The sequence below is a fragment of the Pongo abelii genome, chromosome 11 (assembly GCF_028885655.2).
Source record: "Pongo abelii isolate AG06213 chromosome 11, NHGRI_mPonAbe1-v2.0_pri, whole genome shotgun sequence".
In the NCBI taxonomy this organism is placed as follows: domain Eukaryota; kingdom Metazoa; phylum Chordata; class Mammalia; order Primates; family Hominidae; genus Pongo; species Pongo abelii.
Genome location: NC_071996.2, coordinates 114,937,568 through 114,964,066, shown reverse-complemented (window position 1 = coordinate 114,964,066; position 26,499 = coordinate 114,937,568). Strand labels below are relative to the sequence as shown.

General features: G+C 34.7%; 1 protein-coding gene across 6 annotated transcripts in view; it reads left to right on the top strand.

The window, feature by feature from the left end:
* Window positions 1-26,499, top strand: part of ERBB4 (erb-b2 receptor tyrosine kinase 4) — a 1,162,809-nt gene that overhangs the window by 921,483 nt on the left and 214,827 nt on the right. For all 6 annotated transcript variants that reach the window (XM_054549798.1, XM_024243752.3, XM_024243750.3 and 3 more), the window contains one exon: window positions 134-232. In XM_054549798.1, the coding sequence (XP_054405773.1) occupies window positions 134-232 (99 nt within the window). The remainder of the gene's footprint in view (window positions 1-133; window positions 233-26,499) is intronic.

The following is a 26,499-nucleotide window of genomic DNA, read 5'->3' as shown; positions in this document are numbered from 1 at the left end:
GTAACTTGTAACATGTAACAGGTGCTAAATAAACGTTTGTTGATTGAATGTTATAATATCAAACTTCTAAGTTACTTTGTAAGAACTTAATAGGTTGAGATGTCATATTTAATGTAAATTTTTTTCCCCAAAGGGTATTTGGGTACCTGAAGGAGAAACTGTGAAGATTCCTGTGGCTATTAAGATTCTTAATGAGACAACTGGTCCCAAGGCAAATGTGGAGTTCATGGATGTAAGTACAGACACCCAGGCAATCACATTTTTCTCCATTATCAAATAGCCTGCTTAGATAATTAAAGCAAAACAAAACCAAAACTCCACAACTTACAAATTTCTCCTATGGAAATGTTATAATCTTATAATTAAAGACATTTCTAAGACCAATTCACATTTTATTATACTTTTTAGATCACTCTTGCTTCACAACTGTCTGCCAAGATAGTTCACTAGAACTTGCCTTTAGAGTTTGAAGATATTTACAGTTGCCAAGGTGAATTATCTACATTGATTCAGACACGTAATGTTCTTAAGTTTTCTTGTTAAATATAACCAAATAGCGTCCAGTGAGAGCAATATATAATTTCAACTGAAAAGATATTTAACAACCAAAAATAACCAATTTTATTTAATAACCAAAGCTCATGTATATATTTCTTAAAATTAGTCACACTGAACAGTATTAGAAAGACTATGTGGTGGTGGTAATAAGTCACTAATATTTACAAAGTATTTACTAAGGGCCAAACACTGTTACAAATAATTCACAAATAATAATTTATTTATTCCTCAAAATATGACAGACCAAGAACCTGGGGTTAACCCGAGGTTAGAAAGTTAGAAAATGGCAGGTCTAGACTTTCAGTTCAGGAAGCCAGGCTTGAGTAGGGATCAGTAAACTTTTTTTTATAAGGCTGGATTATAGTCAGGCTTTTACATGCTATGTGTTCTCTGTGGCAGCAACTCAGCTCTGCTCTTTTTGGTAGGAAAGCAGTCATAGATAATTAAAGCAAAACCAAACAGAACAAAAACTAATGCAAATGGGTGTGACTGTGTCCCAATAAAACTTTTTATTTACATAAATAAGCTGCAGGCCAGATGTTGCCTAAGGGGAAAGCAGGGGCTAAAATTGATAATTTGAAAAATTAACCATACTGCTTTATTTTATTATGGTTATGATCTATTTAGTTGAAAACATCAATCAAGATTAGTTTCTATAGCAAGTTAGTCTCTGTTAAATTTAAATTAAGAACCTACCTGAGTCAAGTAATTATCCCTTGACATTTATTTTTGTAATTCAAATTCAGAAGAAAAGACTCTATGGGTTAAAAAACTCCAACTATAGAATAATAACAGACCTCTAAAGAGTAAAAAAGTACTTTATAAGGTCAATCAGAACTTTAAGATTTCCCCTAGCAAAAATTGTAGATTTGAACCGGTCAGCAAATTTCAGAGTAGGATGGAATAAAATTATGTATGTATCATGCTGTTGTTTTTTCACATTCAATACAAGACATCTTGCCAGGGGTTCTATCAAAGACCATATATGTTCTTTCTCTATCTTTTAGCATAATGTCTTGAGTAATAAGAATGATTTCTATTTGCAAATGACCTTCATATGAAAAATGATGCAAGCATATGCACTTTGATTTTTTTAAAAGATGGATTGCTATATATCTCTATCCAGTTTCTCTTGTAAGCTCCTTTATTTACAAGTTTTACAGGAGCTGTCTTTGACGTTGAATAATTTATTTGTGTATAATGCTAACTACTTTATATAAAACTACTTTCAGCCTAATTTATTATTGATTCTCATATAGTAGGTTGATAATCAGCCGGTACAAACCAGCTTTTCGGATTGGTTGGTTTCACGCCTTACCAGTTGCTAAATATTTTAAATATCACCTTGTTGCATATCTACCAGCATCTATATAACAGTAAGGCCAAAAACTAAATATTGTTTCTTTCTTCAGTTCTCTAAAGTTCCTGACACTCCACTGCTACATGTCCTGGCTGATATTATTAAAATTTAAAACTGAAGCCTTTTTCAGTGATATGCCTATTATTCAATTTAATCTTGATCATAGCTATAAATTTGTGAAGAGAAATTTTTTAAAAAGTAGAAGTTATAAAGGAAAATTACAATGAGTAGAAACAGTATAGGTTAATTTATAAAACTGGTAGAAAAAAATCTTGCCAGCATAGACTGAAAGCTGAAATTCACAAGAATGCTAATAATCTCTGCTGGAGGCTTGAACAGCCATTTTTGTCATATTTCCATGGAAACAGACTGGCAAAAGGGGGTTAAGAGGCTACAAAATAATCACACCTAAGAAAAAGCTCTAAAATCCTCATCATGATTTTGAATGATTATTTGAAAGCTCCTAACCCCATCCATTTTTTTTTCTTGATCTGATGTATATTCCCATGGAAACAAGAGTAGAGATGGCAGCTTGGAGTCTTAGATTTCTGCTGAATTTTAGATGAGGCTCTGATTGAGCCATGAAAGGAGTCATTTTCCTAGATGGTTGATGGATTTGGTAACCAACAGATTCAGAAGAATCTGTTCTTTTTAAAAGTTAAAAAAAGTTAAGGAAAATATTTTGACTGTGCCTCTTCTCTTGTGGATAGATGCTAGAAGATTAACAGATTGATGGATAGCTATCAGCAGAGTTTAGTAAGTACCAGGCAGAAACATGTCCTACTATTTTGGAGACTTCTTTCAAAACATTAGAAGGATAGCATCACAATGATTAAAATGCAGTTTAACTGGCAACATCAACGGTGAATTTAATATCTAATGCAGGCTTCTCTAACTTTAACATAAACATAAGCCTATATTTCATACCTACATTTTTAGCTCATTGGTTATGTATGTAGATCATTATAAAAGTATTTGAATAACAAACCACAAAAAAGAGGTAGGTACAAGAAAATTTATTTGTAATTTGAATCTAAGGGTTGAATTGAAATTATAAATATTCCAGAGTTACTTTGTTAAAAGTAATAAGTTTAACTTGTGTTAGTTTGGGTTCTTACAGATGCAGAAGCTACCCTTGAAATAAGAATGTGAAAGTCATTTATTTTGGAGGCGAAGGACTCATCAATAGCAGAGTTTAGAAATAAGACAGGGGAACTAATAAAGCTAGCTGACATTCTAAGTGACTGGAGCTTCTTTTCACTGGAGAGACTCTGGCAGCCAGTGTAGGACATACACCTCAAAATTATCCCACTCAAGGGTTAAGGGAGCTGAAGGTGTAGAGCTGCTGGGAAAGAGCCACACTTCACCCACTACATACCCTTCCAGCCAAGGATGGCAAAATAGGCTCAGTGGAAAGAGAAAGCTGTCAAGCAAAGAAAGGTGTGTGGGGGTCATCTGGTATAACACTGTGGTAGGGTGTTCCAAGGATAACTTTCAAGCTAAATAAAATCTGCTGCAACCATGTTTTTGCAAACTAGTGTTATGTGCATATTTGTATTTGTATGCTTGTTTGTACAATTCTTCAGGGGAAAAAAAGCTTTCAAAGACAATGGAAATTGCACAATCTTACTAATCATTAGACTCCTTTTTCTCCACTCTAACTTTGTGCTTGAAATAGAATATTCTAGATTCAATAACCACTACTATATTCATCACATATAGCTGTGCTTTACTGGTTATTATAATAAATAACACAAATGTAGCAACTTAATACTCAAAATTTATCACCACAATGAAACTTCTATTGATATTCAAGGCTAAAGGAGAGGACTTTTATATTTTCTTAGAATTTTTACCATAGGCAAAAAATAAATAAGGGGCAGTTTGTGTTCTATTAAATGCTACACTAAAAGCAAGAGAAGGAGAGTTTGGTCACCCAGGGCTGTTACTCTGCTTACCTGAATATGTCTAATGGATTCATAATGACAATAATAACACACTGCTAGTGAATGGCCAGTACATTCTTCATTCCCATAAAGAAAGATCACATTGAACAACATTAAGAAAATGACTTTAAAGGCCCACCTTCATAAGAATACCTGCATTTATACGTGCTCCTAGTTCTTGTTTCAAATAGAACCATTTCATAGGGAAAATGCAGGCTTTTTTGTTGTTTTTTGTTTTCTCTTTTTTTTTTTAATCCACAAAATGGTGCAGAACACATACATAAGAAATGATGCTATTGAATAAGATTCTTAAAATTGGGCACCACCATCTCATAAAATCAGACAGACTATTCATTTTTTCTGAGTTCCCGTCACTCTATGTTTTTCCCCAGTATGTAAACCTAGTAACAGTTGACTTTGTTTTTAAATGTTTTATCTAAATTACTTGCTTTCTTAAAAAAAATGAAAGAAATTATGTAATTATTCTAAATTCTAGTGACTGCTCAACAGTCATGGCTTTGCATTTGCATGAATTTTTTTGGCTTTCATTTCAACTTTTCCACACCAAATTTACCACAGTGAGATACTGCAAGGAAACGCGTTTTAAGTCACCTGACTTTATTATGTAAATGGTAATATTCTTACTAAAAAGAATAGCTTGTTTTTCTTATATATACCATAGGAAATTTTATTTATCTTACACAACTGCTGTTATCCTATTTTCTGAAGAAATGTTCATGTGAATAGTCTTTCTATGGTTTCTCTTCTCCATTTGATATTCAGTATTTTGATGGGAATTATTTTAAATCTAATTGATATCATATTAATCGAGTGAAATGAATATAATTTATCAGTTTACATTTTCTCTTAGAGTATAACAGGCTTATAAAATTATTTGAAAAGGTATTTTGTTCTATAACATTTTCAAGTTATAAAATTTCATATGTATAGATTCACAGTAATAGTAACCCTTAGCTATATCCTGTTCCATACTAATAGTGGATTTTTTATTCTTAATTTTTGTGGGTACACAGCAGGTGTATATATTTATGGGGTACATGAGAAGTTTTGATACAGGCATGCAATGTGAAATAAGCACATCATGAAGAATGGGGTATCTATCCCTTCAAGCATTTATCCTTTGAGTTACAAACAATCCAATCACACTCATTAAGTTATCTTAAAATTTATAATTAGGTTATTATTGACTATAGTAACCTTGTTGTGCTATCAAATAGTAGGTATTATTCATTCTTTCTATTTTTACCATTTTATTTTATTTAACCATCCCCAGCCCCCTACTACCTTTCCCAGCCTCTGGTAACCATCCTTCTACTCTCTATCTTCATGAGTTCAATTGTTTTGGTTTTTAGATCCCACAAATAAATGAGGACAGATGATGTTTGTCTTTCTCTGCCTTGCTAATTTCACTTAACATAATGATCTCCAGTTCTATCCAAGCTTTGCAAATGACTTGATTGCATTCTTTTTTATGGCTGAATAGTGCTCCACTGTGTATTTGTACCATATTTTCTTTATTCCTATATCTGTTGATGGGCACTTAGGTTGCTTCCAAATCTAACGTATTGTAAGCAGTGCTGCAACAATCATAGGAGTGTAGATATCTCTTTGATATATTGATTTCCTTTATTTTGCATATATACCCAGCAGTGGAATTGCTGTATCATATGGTAGCTCAATTTTTAGTTTTTTGAGGAACCTCCAAAGTGTTCTCCATAGTGGTTACACTAATATACATTCCCACCAACAGTGTATGAGCGTTCCTTTTTCCTCATATTCTTGCCAGCATTTGTTATTACCTGTCTTGGATGTAAGTATTAAGCCATTTTAACTGTGATGAGGTATCTCATCGTAGTTTTGATTTGCAGTTCTCTGATGATCAGTGATATTGAGCACCTTTTCGTATGCCTATTTGACGTTATATGTCTTCCTATGAGAAATGTCTATTCAAGTCTTCTGCCCACATTTTGATCAGATTATTAGATTTTTTTTCTTATAGAATTGTTTGAGCTCCTTATATATTCTGGTTATTAAACCCTTGTCAGATGGCTAGTTTGCAACTATTTTCTCCCATTTTGTAGGTTGTCTCTTGACTTTGTTAATTGTATCCTTTGCTGTGCAGAAGCCTTTTAACTTGATTTGATCTCATTTATTCATTTTTTGCTTTGGTCGCCTGTGCTTGTGGGGTATTGCTTAAGAAATCTTTGCCCAGATCAACATCCTGAAGATTTCCCCCATGTTTTCTTATAGTAGTTTCATAGTTTGAGGTCTTAAAGTCTTTAATCCATTTTGATTTTATTTTTTATATGCTGAGAGATAGGGGTCTAGTTTCATTCTTCTTCACATGGATACCTTTTCCCAGCACCGTTATTGAACCAACTGTCTTTTTCCCAATGTACGTTCTTGGAACCTTTGTCAAAAATGAGTTCGTTGTAGTTGTGTGGATTTGTTTCTGGGTTCTCTGTTCTGTTCCATTGGTCTATATATCTGGTTTTATGAAAGCACCATGCTGTTTTGGTTACTATAGCTGTGTAGTATAATTTGAAGTCAAATAATGTGATTCCTCCAGTTTTGTTCTTTTTGCTTAGGATAGTTTTGGCTATTCTAGTATTTTGTGGTTCCATATAAATTTTAGAATTTTTTTTTCTATTTCTATAGAGAATGTCATTGGTATTTTTATGTATTTTTATAGGCATTTCATTGAATCTGTAGATTGCTTTGGGTAGTATGGACATTTTAGAAATATTGATTCTTTCAACTCATGGACATGGAATGTCTTTCCATTTTTGATATCCTCTTCAATTTCTTGCATCAGTGTTTTATAGTTTTCATTATAGAGATCTTTCACTTGTTTAAGTTAATTCCTAGGTGTTTAATTTTATGTGTGGCTAATATAAATTGGATTATTTTTCTGATTTCTTTTTCAGATTGTTCATTGTTGGCATATAGAAATGCTACTGATTTTTGTATGTCAATTTTGTATCTTGCAACTTTACTGAATTTGTTTATTAGTTCTAATTGTTTTATTGTGGAGTCTTTAGGTTTTTCCAGATATAAGATCATATTATCTGCAAACAAGGATAATTTGACTTCTTTTCTGATTTCGACGCCCTTTATATCTTTTTCTTGTCTGGTTGCTCAGCTAGGATTTCCAGTTCTATGTTGAATAACAGTGGTGACAGTGGACATCCTTTTCACATTCCAATCTTAGAGGAAAGTCTTTCAGTTTTTCCCCATTCAGTATGATACTAGCTGTGAGTCTGTCATATGTGGCTTTTATTATGTTGAGGCATATTTTTTCTATCTCCAGTTTTTTGAGGGCTTTTATCATGAAGGGATGTCATATTTATTAAATGCTTTTTTAGCATAAATTGAAATGATCATATGGTTTTTATTCTTCATCCTGTTGATATTATGTACCATATTTATTGATTTGCATATGTTGAACCATCCTTGCATCCAGGGATAATAGTGGGTATTCAAAAATTCATATTACTTAATCTAATTATATTTTCTGGCCTTATAGGTTTTGTCTATTTGCATTTATGAATACAATTAATCTATTTCAGAGGTGAAACAAATGCAGAATTTCATTTTGTAATGGAATTACATGTCATATATATGTGACTTATATGTCAAAGTAAAGTATACTTTGAGATGATCTTGAAAAGCCAGTTAGCCAATCCTCTTTCCCTTAAGAAAAAATATAGCTAAAGTAATTTTAAAAAGTTCTGGAAATTAACTTTGCTTTAAAAAAAAAAAAACAGTAGCCGCGCGCTGTGGCTCACACCTGTAATCCCAGCACTTTGGGAGGCTGAGGCGGGCAGATCACAAGGTCAGGATATCGAGACCATCCTGGCTAACATGGTGAAACCCCGTCTCTACTAAAAATACAAAAAATTAGCCGGGTGTGATGGCAGGCGCCTGTAATCCCAGCTACTCCAGAGGCTGAGGCAGGAGAATGGCATGAACCTGGGAGGCAGAGCTTGCAGTGAGCCAAGATTGCCCCACTGCACTCCAGCCTGGGCCACAGAGTGAGACTCTATCTCGGAAAAAAAAAAAAAAAAAGAGTATTTTTGGAAAAAGAATCTATAAACTCCACTAGAAACAGAACTTTCAAAGGTCTACTAAGATGAAAGAAAAAATTCCTAGTAGTTAAGATAAATAATTTCTGTTGTAGTTGATTTCGTTGGCTCTTGTTCATGTCCTGTTAGTTGTATAGAACTAGTAAGCAATCAGCAGAAGCCTCACATTTGAAATTACTATTTCAAATATCTCAATCTTCAGCTACATTCTCCTGCCTTTCTAGTTCATTTTCCTTTCACTGTCTCTCCTTTGTCTCACGATCCCTCAGTGCTTCCTATCTCACATCTCTCTGCAGCCCACTTAGATTCATGGACCATCATTGTAACCATGTTCTTACAAAAAATCGTCAACTTTCCTGCTTCTTAAAATCATACAGGCAGTAAACAATATCAGAAATATTGAAATATCTCAATGCAAAGTTCTAGACTTCTTTTCAATCTATAAATTTTTCCTAGATCATCTCACTAGACTACCAGATTCCATCTCTAGTCTGTTTTATGAATCTGACCTAATCTCCATCCTTAATATTGCCACATGGAAATCTCAGGGACATCTCAAGTTTAGCATACCCTGAATAGATGTCTTCATCCTCTCTTCTCAATCTCTTCTGCCTTCAATTTCACCCATTTATGTATTTTGTATCTGTATCCACCCTATTGTCCCTATCAGAAATTTGAAATTTATCCTTGAATGTCACAACCCCACAAACAACCAACTCCAATTCGAGAGTAAATGTTTTGATTCTATGCCAAAAACACATTTGGACAATTTCCTCTTCTTTTTATACTCTTGCCATCATCTTAATCCCAGCCCTCAACTTCTTCATCTTAAGTTATGAGACTAGATTTGATCTCCCTACTTTTTAATACAAAGCTTGAATTGTGCAGTTCCTCTGCATGAGACTTTTAGTGGCTTTACTAAAGTAAAATATCAGATTCTTAGCTTACAGAGCTCCTGATTTCTTTTCCAGTAGTCTTTCTCTTCACTGACTTTCTTTCTACTCCCCTTATAAGCCAAGCCAGTCAGTGCCTTCACCTGGAGTGTTCATCTTCCAATCATACCTAATGAACTCCTAGTTATCCTTATTTTCTCAGCTTAAGTGTACTTTCTCAAAGAGCCCTTTCCTGATTTCTAAAATTATAACTTACTAATAGTAATCAGAAATTTTAATAAGTTATTACATATTAATATTATTTATCTTAGTTTTTATTGTAGAATTCCACTCTCCACCACTAGACTACAAGATCCTCAATGACAGCAAACATGTCTGCTGACTCCATCACTGCATATCTATGAGCAAGCAAAATATAAGCACATAGGAGACAGAATAACTACTTGGTTAATGGTCTGAATTGATTTTTTTCTATGTTTTAAAGACTTATTATTACTCCTTTACATCCTCTCTATACCAGCCTAATTAATTTCTGTGATATTTTTCCCAATTGTTCTATCTTTATTTGGCATATTGTAGTCGGGATAATTTTTCTTAGGTATTCATAGTGCTCATATATGATTCGTTTCTACAAACTCAATTTAAGATCTGTCTTGAATTTAGAGCACCAGATGAATCACAGAGAAATAGACCTTCCATTTTGACATGGTATTCATGTACCCTCTGAAAACCCTTTGAGGAGGAAGACCCTTGGAAGATTTTTTCCTATGCATGCAATAGGCCAATAACTTTCCTTAGTTTCTATTAGGGGAACCTGTTTTAAGGGAATCTTTTGAGTGCTTGCCTGTTAGTGTTTCCATTATACATGGGAGGGTAGTATTAGGTTTCATTTTTAGCTTCTTACTCCTGAGTTCTTGGTGACTTGTGTAGTAATTTTGGATAATGTTTGCTTCTCCAACTAAAACATGCATCAGGATCTCTTCTCCTTGTGACCGCTCTGTTTATTTTCTGTTTCAGTAAGAGTAAGAATACAAGGATGAAAAGAAAAATAAAGTTGATTTTATCACAGATTTTGGCAAAAATAAATAAATGAAAGCAGTTGTGAGATGAAATTCTTCTTTTGATTGAAGGTTTTTCTTGATTGAAGGGTTCGTGGTCTCATGGGTTTCAAGAAATGAAGCCGTGAACCACAGCAGCAAGTGTTACAGCTGGATTAGAGAAACGTGCGGACCCAAAGAGTGTGTGGCAGCAAGACTCATTAAAGCAAAAGCAAAAGTAAAGTGAAAGCAAAAGTAAAGCTTCCACACCTTACTTTGGAATAGAAGGGTTGCCTTTCTGGCTTGGGTGTCTTACGCTTATATCCCCTTATGACCCCTCCCCTTTTCCTTTTTCCGTCCTATAGAATTAGCTCATTTTCTATCTGCTTGTGGGTTGGCGGGCCTGATTGGTTGAAAACATCAGGCTGCAGCTATAGCTTAAACTCCCTATATGATTGGTTGAAGTTTCAATCCCTTAGCTTGCAGCTGTGACTCATTTTGGCTTAGGGGAAAGTCCCCTTTGATTGGTTGAAGTTTCAATCCCTTAGCTTGTAGCTATGACTCATTTTGGCTTAGGGGAAGGTCCCCTTTGATTGGTTGAAGTTTCAATCCCTTAGCTTGTAGCTATGATTCATTTTGGCTTAGGGGAAGGTCCCCTTTGATTGGTTGAAGTTTCAATCCCTTAAATTGCAGCTATGACTCATTTTGGCTTAGGGGAAAGTCCCCTTAGGGAAGTCCCTATTGACCCAGGAAGTCCAGCCAATTTAGCCACTTAATCCCTCAGTTGACTGCAGGCATTTCCAGTTAAGAGTTAACAGAATTTAGTAGTGATCCTAAAACTTGAGCTTTAAATACTGCCTTAGGGGATACTAAGACAAAGTGCTTGACAAGTTTTGCATTCCAACAGGCTTAATTTCTCCATTGAAGTACCTAAAAGAGACTATCCAGATCCAATACAGATTGCTCTCTGTAAGCCTCAACATGTAACTTAATTAACTTTTTGTCTGCCTCTGTTTCTCCAAAGCATTTCTTGAATTTGTGTGAATGAAAGGACATTTCTCAAGAGGACATAGTCTACTGCACCAATATTTGCATTTAGTAAATGGAAATCAGTTGTCTGTTGAAGACATCGTTTTCCATATTGTAGGTATTCTCCAGCTCTCTAACCTACAGTTTGTGAATTTTGTACATGACTAGAGGATGTATTACGATGCCACATAGGGCTGAAAGAGAATTAAACTAATCATGTGCAGTTTCTTATTCCAATCTGAACAGCAACTGATACTTATGACTTAGGAAAAATCCCCACTCAGTTTGTATCACTAGGAGGAACAGTTTCTAATATTCAACTGTTCATAAAATGCAGGTAGAAATCTTTTGCCCAAAGGACAAGCAAACACCAGAAAATAGAATTTCCAAAATATCAGCAATTTCCAATACATCAAACCTCAATGGTTTTGTTAATGATCTATTTCCAGAGTTAAGGATACAAAATACTGTTCCTGTAGGAGGAAGGGACTATCTGCATAAAGTCCTGGTTTGCATTATATGGCATGAAGTAATTAGTTATTCATAGGGCAGTAATTTGGTTAAGGGGAAAAAGGCTTACTATGCTGTAATAATTGCAATAGGCACATATGTATCTAATAAAATCTAATAAGTCTAATAAAAAGACATCTAAAAATCTAATAAAAAGACATATGTATCTTTACACATGTATGGTATGTGGATAAAAGATAAAAATTATCTTCATCTTTTTTTTTAAAGTTTAATGATACCATTGGGTAATTACTTATTAGAATGATCACATGGCTGGCATTGCTAAAAATGGTATTACAAAAGTGTCTACTTTACAAGGATATCTTAAAAAATTTTTTATGATCGTTTCCTCAAAATAATCAAGAAAATTCCTCATTTGACTTAACACCACTGTTGTATCAGTCAGAGGTTTATGTCTACAATTTCCAAACCATAGACTGACAGAAACTAAACAAATGGACAATAGGTCTGTTTTTATTTACCTGGTTATGTCCTTAAGTCATGGACAGGAACTTTGTCAGTGTAGGAGCCAAGGCCCTTGGTTTCCTAAAGGTTTCTTAAAAACTACTGACATGATGCAAATTAATAGGAGGAAAGGTAGCAAGACCCCATCTCTACCAGGCATGGTGTCCTACACCTGTAGTCCTAGCTACTGTGGGAGGCTGAGGTGAGAAGCTCACTTGAGTGCAGCAGTTCAAGGCTGAAATGAGCTAGCATCCTGGAACAGCATTCTAGCCTGGCTGACAGAGCAAGATCCTGTTTCTAAAGAAAAATACATAATTAAAAGACTTTAAAATGTATTTAATGAAGACCCAAAGATACAGAGAAAATTGTCCATTCTTATGCTTAGGTTCAAAAAAGTATAGACAGACTTATGGAAATATGATTGAGTGTGAAAGAGTGTGATCTGATATTAATTGAGTGAGGAAACCCAGCAAGGCCTGTCTGTCTAAACTCTTGTTGATTTCTCTGAGCATGCATTCTTTCCTACTGGGTGTAGGGCAGGGCCCTCGCTGGAATGTGGGTCTAATGACCTACAAACAGGTAGGTCAGATCATTCTTTTATGGCCAGTTTTTACATAGAATATTTTCAGATTTTATGGCTGGCTTTCAGGAAAAGGGGTTCTCATTTGTATGCCCTGTCTGGGGGAAGAGGGATTCTAGGTTCTATGGCTTGCCTTGGCGGAAAATGGGACTGAGTGACAGGAGGACAGGAGAAAGAGAAAAACCTTTGCTTCTGGGGCTGTTGCTGAGGCCTTCATTTTGGTGTATGGTCTGCATACCATCATCACCCTTAGGAATGGTCATAGTTAGTAAAATGGTCCTCTCAAGTAGAGGGTTAGAGATGACCCCAGATTGCTAGAAATCTTCTTAATGTTTAGAAAGTGATTCCACATTCAGCAGCAGAAGTCAGTAATCCTGGATCACAAGTGAGCTGATTTCCATCCAAATTAACTGACTATATTATGTAAACAAGGGTGAGTTTAGGTATGGTTTATTTGCACTAACATCCTCCTGCCCCTTTTCTAATTACAAGAGCTAATCTGTACAATAAGGAAATGGAGTATAGTGGAAAATAATTTAACTCAATTGCGCACCAAAGCCAGGGTGAAAAAGGATCAGCCTAGCATTCCTTGGTTCCATTATCCACCATGAATCCACTATTAATAGCAGAAATATTTTCCAAAGATTTTCTAGAACCACATGTAACATTAAGATCAAAATTGTAAATTATAAAGAATTAAATGATTCTTTGTATCTATATTGGGCTACAAGAATGCCTACAAATCAGTATTAATATGCCTATTTTGTGAGGAGAATAAAGCTTACAAGATAGTATTTAAATCATTGTTCTCATTGCAAAGCCAATAAGGGAAGACAGAGCCTGGATTTGAACTGAAAGCTCCCTAGCTCCAAAGTCAACTGGCTTCTCATACCATTACTCTGCCTCCTCCAAAAGATCACATTAAATGAGAGGCAGGTGGGCCACATGTAACAATACTTGTGGCAGTTCAGTCAAAAGTTTTGTTTCTTCTGAGTTTTTTTCTTCTGATTTCCTTCAGCTGCCCGCTGCATTGATGGAAATCAAACTTTGTTCAAGACGTATTCTTACCGTTCAAAGCCCAGTTGATGGCCTCATCATTTTCTTCTTATTTATTATTGCTCCATATGACATTTTATGTTACTCACTCTTACTCTCAGATTAGAAAATCAAACTGTGTATAACTTTCTTAAAACACACATACACACACAAATCCTCTGAATTTATTTAAAAAAAAAAAGATTCTGGAGCCCGAGCATGGTGGCTTATGCCTGTAGTCCCAGCTTGTTAGGTGGGTAGATTGGTTGGGCCCTGGAGGTCAAGATAGCAGTGAGCAGAGATCGCACCACTACACTCCAGCCTGGGAGACAGAGTGAGACCCTGTCTCAAAAAAAAAAAAAATCTGATGTGAAAACGTTTTTATAAATATTGCATAAATGTTTTAATCATTAACACTTTTCATGAAGTGATTATCATACAATCTATACTTATTTGAGTCTATTAAAACAATCATAGTATTCTATGTATACTACATATATAGCTTGTTTTTTTCCCAAAAAAATGCTATTGCATCTCCTAAGAGGCCATCTTTTTGGTGACTGTTGCTTACAGTTTATGTATAGCACGGCATAGTGTGATTAGAAAAAAATGAGCACCTCTGAGGATTACAATTATGAGACCAGTTCGTCAGACGAATAAGCAATTAGTGAGGGTCTTGGATCTCAGAACTAAAAAGCTTAGGGTTTTCTACAGTGATCTTTGCTGCTGCAACTTTATCTAGGGTTTTGATCCACTTACAAATTTAATCTAACCTCTCTGAACTTAAATGTTCCATTATCTGTTAGAAAATAATTAGAAGCTGTAAGTAGAAGTCTGCATACATGGAGTTCTTTGGGAGTCCCTGAGCTCATTGAACTGAGGAGTTTGATGGATACTGTTCAGCTAATATTGGACCACAAGCTAATAATAGCAAAAATGCTGCTTAGCTAGGTGAGAAAGTTAACTTGGGGAAAATGAAAATAAAACATTTGGGATTTATGGTCAGAAATAAATTTCCCTTTTTCATTTGTTTCCTGGTATGAAAATAGCCAAGGGAGCCAGTTATGTTTTCATTTTTCTTATTTTTTTAAACAATTTATAATTAAGATCTAAGGGCCCACTTGATCTCAGCTCTATTCACTATAATTTCCTTCTATCCCTACAAAGAATTTTGGTGAATCAGGAATATGTCTAGTATAATGCATATAAATAATAGGTAGATCTGACCAGTAAATTAAAAATTGTCAGCTCTAGCAAGCATGTGGAAAATTAACCATAGGAAACGTGTAAGCTTTTTGGGAGACTTGCAAACACAAGGGGTTTGAGTATAACATCAGAAAAGGTTTTTCCTTTTGTGATTAAAACAATGCACCAAGTGCCTTTAAAATAAATTTATTTCAAAATGTGCAGCACTCACTTACTTAATGAATGTGCTACTATACTCTTATGAAAGAAAACACATTTTATTCTTTTGCAGAATGGCTCTTCAAAATACAATATTCTTTAGTTTTTCATATAATGTTGATTTTAAAAAAGTAAATTTATGAATTCTCTTATTTTACTGGGTTTATGGGTATGAATATATTTTGAAAATGTTCTGTTATTCTTTTCACTTGTACATACAATTATCTCACATATAGAGACCATAACAACATTTTTAGTGTATCTTTATACTTTTGAGATCCATAAATAATATCAATAGGTTTATTAGAGAGAAACCCACTCTTCTACTTGGTAATTCAATTGTCATTTAAAGTAACAGCCTATAGAAAAAAAAAATTCCAAATCCATATTCCTTTTCTATTTCAAATCCACATTCCTTTATTTCCCCACTGGTTATTTTCTCTTATAATATCTACATCTCTTTAGTAATCTTTTTTATGTACAGGAACTCTCTATGTACTTAATGGGCACGTGTAACTGTTAAGGAAAGAACACTCCCGTTTACAAATGAGAATGAAATATTTAGAAATAGCTCAGATATAATTCTGCTAGCAGAGTTTTCTAACTGAAAATGAAGCAAAAGACTTTCCTTAATGAGGCATAAAGTCTTTCCACTGCTTCTGAAATAAACAGAATTGTTACATTAGCTTATCATTCTTTTATTTAATACTTTGTCTATTGAACAGAGAAATTTACCATCATCTATGTCTAAAATTTAGTTAATTTAAACTCCTGGGTGAATTCAGTAAAATTTTTAAAAGTGGGCAGTTCTATTTTTCAATTTTAATATTTTAAAGAGAATTTTATAAATACTAATTAGGAGACCTCTTAGGTGAAAGAAATACTGAATTTAGAATCTTGATATAAAAGATCTTGGTCTAAATTCTCCTGCTACCTACAAGTTGGGAGCTCAATGGGAGCCCAGCGAATCTGGTTTTGAAAGGCAAATTAATAAGTAACTGCTCCTAGGTTGTTTAGGATGTTAAAAAAATGGTTCTTGTTATCTATTCTGTGTTATATAAATATAAAATACTATTTTTATACTTCTGGCATGTTCTAATAAACATAATAATGACTTAGTAGCTATAGTATGAAAATGCATATTATCTGTTAAATTACATGTGATATAACTCGGGATATTATAGGAAAATAGCCTCTATTTATTTACTATCTTTTGAGTAATGCTACCTTCAGGATGACACACTTTTGAACCGGATGTGGTGAACTCAGTTTCAATGTCTGTAAGCTCTCTTAGGGGTAAATAAATTCTAGGACATATACCAAGACTTTGGTTGACTTCAGATTAGGACTGCAGCAGGGCATATGTTGCAATGAGATGCAGTGGGTGAGAACTCTTGCTTTTTCTTAATATGTTCCATCTGAAATTACTGATAAGTCTCAAGAGACCCTCATCTACAAGCATCTTTCTATAGTCTTCTTTCCAAAGGTTTAACAATAACCATTTCCTATGATGAGTAAAAATAGCATTCAGAATGTTCCTCTGGTGGATTTAGCATTCATCTCATTACAGGACTTAGGCACCATTGCCCATTTCTAATCAATAAATTATTTTCTCCCTTTTAGATTTAGATTTTGATTAGCTTGAACTTCATAAAACAATATCAGAGGAACAAAAAGAGAAACAATTTCTGTAGTCTGTTAACTGTGATCCAAGTGTGTTGAATACGTTTTCTTCCATTCATCATGGTAATAAAGCACCAAAGACCATCATCCAGCTTTAAACTATAAGTTAGCAGAAAGACTTACATAATTAGTGCCAACTTTTTATAATAAGAAAATGAAAGCCTGTATTTAAGAACTTCCTATTATTTAGGAATTTTCTCTGCATCTTTTTTTCACATTAGCAATTCAAATAGATACAAGATGTTTCGATTTCTAAAGGGTTATATATATGCCAAATAGTTATTTTGTGGATAGTAAATGAAGGTTTTAAGGTATTTCTGTTAATAGCACAGGGTTTTATTTTCATCACCTTAAATGAAATGCATTCAAAACAAGGCAGTGTTGGTTCAAGGTTAACAGTCGGTCAGTCAAGACTTGGTGAAAGACAGTTTGGATATTTAAGTCAACCAAACAATCTGTTTAAAAATATGTATTTGCCAGCTAAGACATTCTTTGAAGCATGATCCTAGGTTATCTAACTGTCGTTTTGGTGATGAGATATTACATTACAAGGTCTCTGTGCTATGAGGTTGATAAGACTGACTGTGAACACTGGCATACACCTAAACTATTTGACTTACAAATCAGCATTTGAGCATAAAGTATTCAGGGACAAGGGACCTTGGAGGATTACTAACTGATATTTATCATTTGGGTTTATCCTTCTCAAGTGTTTAAATTTAGGAATATGTCAGTATTTGATAGGGAACAGTGGCATAATTCCAAGGTGAAATTTAAATGTAAGTAAGAACAAAATCAGTTTCACCATTTAAAGAAACAGGAAACAAATGCAAAAATTGGTAGAAGCTCCATCAAGATGTGGGGAAATCTCGTGACCCACCATGCTTATATAAGCTGAGTCTCATATCATGTTTCTTTCTCTCAGGATGTTGATTACACTGATAACACCTTACAGAATGTAATAATGTATTTACATTTCATCCTTGATAACTGGCATTTTTAATTTGCCATTGCAACATCAATTGACCTATATGTTAGACTACAAGACTCAATCTGCAGTGTGTCAAGGAAAAAACATAAAATGATATAAACTAATGAATATTTTGAGAGATTAGAAAGAATTTCTTTAGAAATGTGGTATCCTGTAATAGTTAAATCAAAAGAAAGTAAATTAAATATGCCCACTTGAACAATTCATGGAAAGCTGGTGGAACCCAAATAGCAGGAATACAGCTGTGCCTCAGGAATGACCTGGAACTAGAAATGTAACACTATAAGCATCTATAGAGACCTCATGTGTCTCAGCTTCTGCCCAGCTTGTGTGAAGTACCTCCATTAACCCCTAGTCAAGGAAGCAGAGTTTAGGAAAACGATTCTCATTGGCCTCTTTTGGGATTGTGCCCATCCCTGGATCAAATGAAGAGGGCATAATCCCATTTTTCAAAATGGCTGCTGATGGTCCAGGAATTTTATCGTGTACATTGAGTGGAGACCAAGCTTAATAAAAGGGAGAGGGAGGAACTTGAGAGGCAACCTGTTAAGCGACTGCTAAAAACTTAATTAATACTTCCAGTCTAACCAGAGACCAAAAGAAATGTTTATTTCAAGCTACATAGCCTCATTTTTCTCTTATGTATTTTTTTTTTCTTATTCATCTTTTGTAATGGATGATTTTTTTTTTCTGTATGATTACTATGTAGGTGTTGTTCACTGTTGGTAATCATTTAATTAAGACCTTTTTCCTTTATGTTCTATATCCCTACATCTAATTCTTCCAAAGTGTTTGACTAGAATTCTTTTTTCCCCAATGTCAGATACTTACAGGAAATCTATCAGTTACTCTTTCCTTTTTCTTATCTGGGAGAAATCCTTTCTTTCTTTCTTTCTTTTTTTTTTTTTTTGAGATGTAGTCTCGCACTGTCGCCCAGGCTGGAGTGCGGTGATGCGATCTCAGCTCACTGTGACCTCGGCTCACTGTGACCTCCGCCTCCCGGGTTCAAGCAATTCTCCTGCCTCAGCCTCCCAAGTAGCTGGGATTACAGGCGTGCGCCACTATGCCCAGCTAATTTTTATGTTTTTAGTAGAGACGGAGTTTCACCATGTTGGTTGGCCAGGATGGTCTTGATCCCTTGACCTCTGGATCCGCCCATCTCAGCCTCCCAAAGTGCTGGAATTACAGGCGTGAGCCACTGCGCCCAGCCAGAGAAATTCTTTCTTAAGAATTCCACTCTCATGCTACAATCTGGATGGGTAATATCTAGGTCATTGCCCCAGCTGTAATTCTAGGTTCTCTCTTTCTCATCATTCAGAATCCCCCTTTGCTTCTCAGCTGAATTAGATCCTTTAGTTCCGGGATACCATATCTTCCTCCTTCTTAGTTTCATATTTCATTTTACTGAAAGTATATCTGTAGTAGTCTATGCCCAATCAGCAGATAGAATCCAATCCATACTATGTGTTAAAGAGGGGAAAATTTAATGTGAATAATCATTAAACATGGCAAGAGTAACTGTAATATGTAAGGATACTTTATATGGTACCCTAAGGGTGAGGGAGAGTACCTAAGAAAGGTCAACTTGAAGGAGTCCGTACTTTGTTTGAATTGTGTTTTAGCCATGGGGGTAGCAGAAAAGTTGACCGGTTTAACCAGGTTGGAGTTGTTCTGGGGTTATTGAGCAAACAGTAAGCATCCTCTGGATTGCAGGCTGGGGAACAAGTGATCAGCAGCTGCTGCTGTGCGGGAGTGGGTGCTTAATTGTGAGGGGGCTTGCTGGTAGAGCCCAAGCAAAGTAGGCCACTGAGTGCAGATGGTGTAAGGGCTTGCTGACAGAGCCCAGGCACCTGCACTGGAAGGAGGCCTGGGAGAGCAGGCACATCATGTAAATCTCTGGTTTTCATGTCAAAGAACTATGGAAAGGTTATCATCAGGCCAAGACTTTAAGGTCAGAGAGGATAAATCAGGTCCTGGTCCTGTGACTAGGTTGGACTGTACCAAGTGTTCTCACACTCAAACTGCTGACCACCCCCCTACACCAAACACCTGCCTACTCCACTCTCAAACCTGTGCCAGAAATTGCAGGAAGCCTCTTCTTCCTGCAGTATCCCTCCAGAGACTGCTACCTAAAATCTTATCATGCCCTCTTTAAAGAAGATATGTTTAAAAGAATTCACTTATTTATCACAGAGGATACATTGAAAGGTATATTTATAGTTGAGAGGTAATGAATTCATAATTGACACAATTATATTACCCCCAATACATTCCTATTACATGATATTTATTTCCTATACATGGTAATATAATTTTCTTTTGCCTCCCTTCCTCCCTCCATCCCACCTCCCTTCTTTCCTGTCTTCCCATCTTTCCTGTTTTTCTGTCTTTTTCAGAATTGACACATTCAAAAATACTTTTTGTATACCCCCTACTTGTTTGATAGTTTGCCTGGGTATGAAATTCAGTTGATAGTACTTTTCCCTCAATATTTTACAAATATTTTCCAATTTATTCTAGCTTCCAGTATTGCTGTTATTGCAGTCCAATGCCATTTTGATGCCAAATTTCTGTTTTTCTCTTGGCAATATTTGGGTATCTTTTCTCTTGTCTGGTGTTTCCAAAATTTCTAAGCAATGAAAGTTGGGGCTTTTTTTTTTTTCTCCATTCATTGTTCTGAGCTCTTGAGGGTTGCTTTGAATCTGGAAACTTATGTCTTTCAGTTTGGGGATTCCCGTCCCCACCCCCAATCCCATGGCATCTTTGATAATATTTATCACACTTTTTTTGTTCCTTTTTCTGGAATTCTTGCTAATTATATGCTGGACCTTCTAAATGGATCCTCTAATTTTCTAGTATGTTTTCTCAGATTTTCCAGGTTTATGTTTTTTCTTTTTCTGAGAATTTTCTTCACTTTTCCTTCTCAGTTGTTGTATATGATAATACCATATATGATACTTTCAGTTTCTAAAACCATCTCTCTTGTCATCATTTTTCTTTAAATGCATGATACTTGGTTGATAGATACAATATATTTTTTCATCTGTTTTAGGATGCTAATTTCTTAAATGTTATTTTCAAGTCCCTGAATTGTCTCCTCCCTCAGGGTTCTTTTCTTTCTGTTTGTTTAAATCAGGTCTGTTTTTAGAGCTAGAGTTTTTGCACAAATATCTGTTGATTTGACCTTTACTGTGAGCAGGTATGTGACCATTTGTTTGAGTTACCCACCTTAGTTAACTCAAAAGATTTCTCTCTTTCCAAAGAGAAATCTGTCAGTTTGTCTGCTGCTAAATTACATATCTGGCTGCCAGCATTTTTACAGATGATTGCAAGTAGTTTGGCTCACCATGTGGACATTCAAAAAAAACCAAAAAGAAAAAAAAAAGGTATTTTTACAGTTAGCCTCCCCTTCCCCATTTTCCACTGTGTGTGGTGTCCCCAAATGTAGAGTCTTTTTGGCTCATTTCTCCATTTAAAAATTTGTGGTTTCTTGCCAGATTGGAGTTAGTCACCTGGTACACCTGATACTCTGAATAAAGAGATATTTAGAGAGTTTAATAGCAATTTATAAGGATTTAAATTGTTATTCTTGTTTTCTGTCCTACCTTTCAACTTCACCATCTGTGCTACTAAATTTCTTAGTTTTTATACCTTTTCCTATTTTTTCCTGATGGAAATGGCTTTTGTATTATTGGCATCCGTCTTTGTAGGCACTTGGCTTTTTGCTTTTCTCATTTTGCTGTCTCCATTTCTTATCATTTTTCTGAGATCTGTTGTCATTTTTTCACTTGCTATTATCCCTTTCTCTTTGTTTCTGTATTTGTATCTTTTTACTACCTTAAAACCTTCACTCTTGTTTTAGCAGGATTTGGGAAGGAGCAGAGAAAATGCATGCACTTAACTTAAAACAGTTAACTGGAAGAATCATAAGGAAATGAAATTGAAAAATCCTAGGAGAGCTCCTTCTGACCTTGTTTTGTTTTGTTTTTTCCTGTTGGGTTTTGTGAAGGTAAAATGAAAGAATAAGTACCCTCTAATTTCAGCCATTCAGTAATCTCATTTTATTGTGGAAAGCTTCCCTTATAATGAACAGCACTAGACATTCTTTGGACAATCAATGATTGCTTATTGAGAACTATAGGCTCCTTAAGCAAATGATCTTGTCATCCTCACATGGAAACAAGAAGGACAAGAAGCACCCATATTGAGAAGTGGTAGTTTATAACTTTACTTAAGGTAGTCACTGCTGGGAAAAATATCTAAGAAAATACCCACTAGATTGCAGTTAAAAGTGAAATTCTTCTTTGATTTTTCTCATAAGTTAAAATTTTACAATATTGGGAATAGTTAAAAGTTATCCTCTTTGATTTAAATACAAGAGCAGTTTTATAGGAAATAATATGTGCAATCTAATTTGGCTAAGGATAGAGCTTGGCAGTAGTACTGTCAACCTTATTATTAACAGCTACAGAAATATTTATGGTGGCCATTGTTTACATAGACTATAGAGGTATAAAGATTACCAAGGTGAAAGAAGACATTTAACAACTGCATGCTTCTTGACAGAAGGACTCTAAATGTTAACACACTGAGTCTATCTAACTTGACAGGAAACACACATGCACACACACAAACATACACACAGAAGAAATTATTTTTTGTGAGCCTGTTAGCTCAAAGAATATCTTCTTACACAGGCTGAAGGTAATTGAAATTAGCGTGACTAGTTATATTTTTATTCCAAAGACATTTTCTTTGTAGGCAGAAGTAAAAAGAGCCCAAAGCAAGGACTCTTATCATTTTTTCAATTCAGAGATTTCTTTGAAAAATCTGATAAAAGCTATGGATCCTTTGTTCAGAAAAAGTATGCATATGAGTGTATTCAATCACGACTTTCATTCAGTTCCTGGGGATTTCGAATCCCTCTGGAGGGTATATACACAGGAATCACTGGCTTAAAGACTTTTCTTAAAGCCCAGTGTTATTATGTTAATATTATAACTCTAAAGGAGACTTAAGAGGTCAATATGTGCCCTTGGACTGCTCAAGAGATTATTCTAAGTCACTGCTCAGTTTTAACAGTCAGTGTATCAGGACCCTTTTGTATCTTACCTTGTTTAATCTCACAACAATCTGTAAAATAGGTGATATACAATGAAGACACAAGTTCTGAGAGGGTGGATGCAGGTCCAAAGTCCCACAGCAAGTAAATGATGGAGCAGGGCTCAAATCTATGGCATGATTCAAAAATGTCTCCTTCTGCCAAGTGACGATACTCAAATTGTTGGGTACATTTATATGGGCAGTCTAACAAATAATGAGTAACACCAACTAAAAAGAAAAAAGAATGTTCATTTCCCTTTTTCCTAGTACATGGTATATATGTATATATGTCCAAGTTTTCACTTTACTAGAAGAATTTCAAAAGTAGGAGAAAATAGGTAAATTTAATATAAAGTCTATACAAAAGAAATAAATAGGAGTATTCCAATGGTAAGAATATATCAGGTGAAAATAAAAAATAAAATAGATTTCTTGATTTTTTGCCAAGGTCTTTCTTCCAAAAGCCTTTCTTCTGAAACTTAGACCAGAATATTCAACTGTTTACTAACTAGTTGAAACAACACAGAGGATTCAACATACCCCAGTTTGACATACTCCAAACAGATGTAAGCTTTACTCCTAAGCCCGGCTTGCTTTTCCCATGTTCTGATTGTAATGAATGTTGACACCATCAACTGAGTCACTCAAGTCATCCACAACTTTCCTCTATTTCTCAGCCCAGCACAACATTGTAGACATTTCCATTTTGATCTGTCCCTGATCTTCTGTTTTCAGGGTTCAGTTTTTCCAGTTCAAGCTTCACAAATCCTCTAGTGAGGTCTTTGGAGCACAAAAAGCTGATGATCTAGTTGCAGAGGACTTATCTAGGATTTCTGTGTAAGAAGGCTTAGAAGTATTGGCCCTGTTTAAAAGGACAGGGCACAGGAGGAGGACGTGGAGAGATGTGTGGTCTAAAGCTCTGCAGCCTCTCTTGGCGGTCAGTGTTTCAAAAGATTGAGGTGTATAGTGAGTTTAACTAAAGTGATTGTGCCTTAGAGGCCACCAAGCATGTCAGATGGCTCTCGCTAAAGTTCTCTTTTATTCCCCACAGACATACAAAACTGCCACTTTAACTGAATTATTCTTTTGCTTGTTTTTATAGCATTTTGATTAATGAAATAAAATAGATTTTCTTATCAAATAACATTATGCGAAGATATAAACTTTCTTTTTGGGTAAATTTTAGTTACTTTAAAAAGCTGAGATTTTTTTGAATTAAAAAATCTATTGATGAAATTCATTTAGCAACTGATCATTTTTAAGTAATATTTTTACTATCACGTGAAGGTTCAAAAATAAAAATTGAAATAATTGTGAAGTACTGACTCGATGTCTCTTTACCATTTTAATAATTTAGATTTCAATTGAGTATAGCTCTAATGAAAATAAATATGTAACAGATGAATTTGCATTGTGTAATTTTTCTGAAATATTGTATAATACAGTCAATTTATCTTGATAATGAGAATTTAACCATATTCCATAATAAGCTTCCTTTGAATTAACAATTTGTTATATTACAAAACTTCTTTAGCCCTCAAAATTTACTTGATAAATTTTGGACAGCTGTGTTTCAATATAAGAAAATATTATTTTATCAAATAGATGTATATATGGGGATTGAAAAATAATGTTAATAGATTCTGTACAAATGAATCCATTTATGTTATTATGTTCTGATTATAAACTAATATACACTCATAGAATGCAGAAAATATGTACAAATGATGGTCTGGTTAAGTACAGTGATGATTGCTATAAAAAATTTGAAATATATCTTTGAGGCTTTCTTTTTTTGCTTGACTGATTAGATATGCCTCATCCCCTAAATCATATATGCTATAGACAATAATGGATTAATATATGGGATTTTATGGGTATTTTCCTAACCGTCCTCTCTATAGACCATTTGGATATTGCATTTTTCCTCCCTTCTTCATGTTTTTAGGACAGAAATAACAAGTGAATAAAAAATACTCTCTCGATAGAATGAGTAAGTGGGGTTGGATGCAGTGGCTCATGCTTGTAATCCCAGCACTTTGGGAAGTGGAGGCAGGTGGATCACCTGAGGTCAAGAGTTTGAAACCAGCCTGGCCAACATGGCAAAAACCCATTTCTACTAAAAATACAAAAGATTAGCTGGGCATGGTGGCAGGCCCATGTAATTCCAGCTACTTAGGAGGCTGAGACAGGAGAATCACTTGAACCCAGGAGGTGGAGGTTGCAGTGAGCCTAGATCATGCCATTGCACTCCAAGCTGAACAGCATGAGTGTAACTCCATCTCAAAAAAAAAAAAAAAAGAGTAAGTGGGTAAAAAGCTACATCATTCTTTAGTTGTTACACATTCAGGGAAGGGCATTTCATGAAGAGATAGATCAGAGGGGAAAAAAAAAGTCATCAAGAGAAAAAGATTATAAAACTGGGACCTAGAGAAAGGTCTTCAGGGGTAGGAAGGAGGCTCCCAGGGGTCTCAGGGTGCTAGAAAAGAGAAGAGAATGCAGAGGTTTATTAGGAATTTCTACAGATTATACCTTAGAACCATCTGACACATAGAGAAAAGTGGGAGTTAAGGTATATATTTCATTTATGTTGTTGCTTTCTTAAAAATGAATATTTTTAGACCTAAGCATCGAGAACTAGTGGATTTATAACTACTATGTAACTAAATTGCCAGAATATATTCGTCTTATTTTGAAGCCTCTTTTCTGTTCCATTGAGCTGTGTGTTTCTACTTCCAAAAATGAAAATAAAACACCATTTCATGTACTTCCTCTTTATTGGACATTTTGATATTTGTCAGAGCAAGTATGCTTTCATTATTATTCAAAGCATTCAGACTGTTGTTTTTGTTTTGTTTTTTGCTGTGAAGTTTATAATTGCATTAACATCCCTTCCTTTCCCAAATGATATCTTAAACATTGAATTAAACATGTAGTTTAATTTGGAGAAAGCTGAAACTTTACAATATTGAAACATTTCATTCAGATATACTTTAGTTTTATAATTTTCTTGAAATATGATTTTTTTTCATTGGAGTTACTTGACAATATTTTGTTGTTTCTGTTCCTATTGTAATTGGTATCTTATTTCTTATTTATATTAATTGGATATTGTTGGCATAAATTAACTCTTCTGATTTTGCGTACAGTCGTCCCTCTATATCCAGGGAGGGATTGGTTCCAGGACCTCTGCAGATACCAAAATTCACGCATACTCAAGTCCCACAGCCTGAAGAACCCATGTATACAAAAACTTGACCCTTTCATATCTGCATGATTTGCTTCTCAGCAATACTATATTGCAATACAAGTTGCATATGTGAAACCTGCTAATACAGAGGGTCAACTGTATTGAAAAAAAAAATCCACCTGTAATTGGATCCATGCAGGTCAAACCCATGGGCTGTTGTTCAGAGGTTAACTGTATTTCTGTGTGGTCTGTTAGTTCTAGTATTCTAATAACATCTGGTTCTTATAACTATGATGTTTTCATCTTGTTTCTGATATAATTCCTATAGTTTTATCTCTTTTCTTATTGTTAATGCTTTATATTTGTACTTTTTGCTCTTTTTCAGGATTTACAAGACCCTCTCTTCCTCTGGTATATCTCAGACCATATATATTTTTTCTATTTCCATTTAATATTTTTCTTTTATTGTCTTCCCTTTTCTGTCAACTTAATGATTTTTTTTCCTAGTACATCTGTTTTTCAAGTCTTTAAAAATTTATTTTAAGATTTTAAAACTTGTCAGGGATCTTAGCTCTTAATTTTAAAGTGGTCTCGCCAAATAATCTTCAG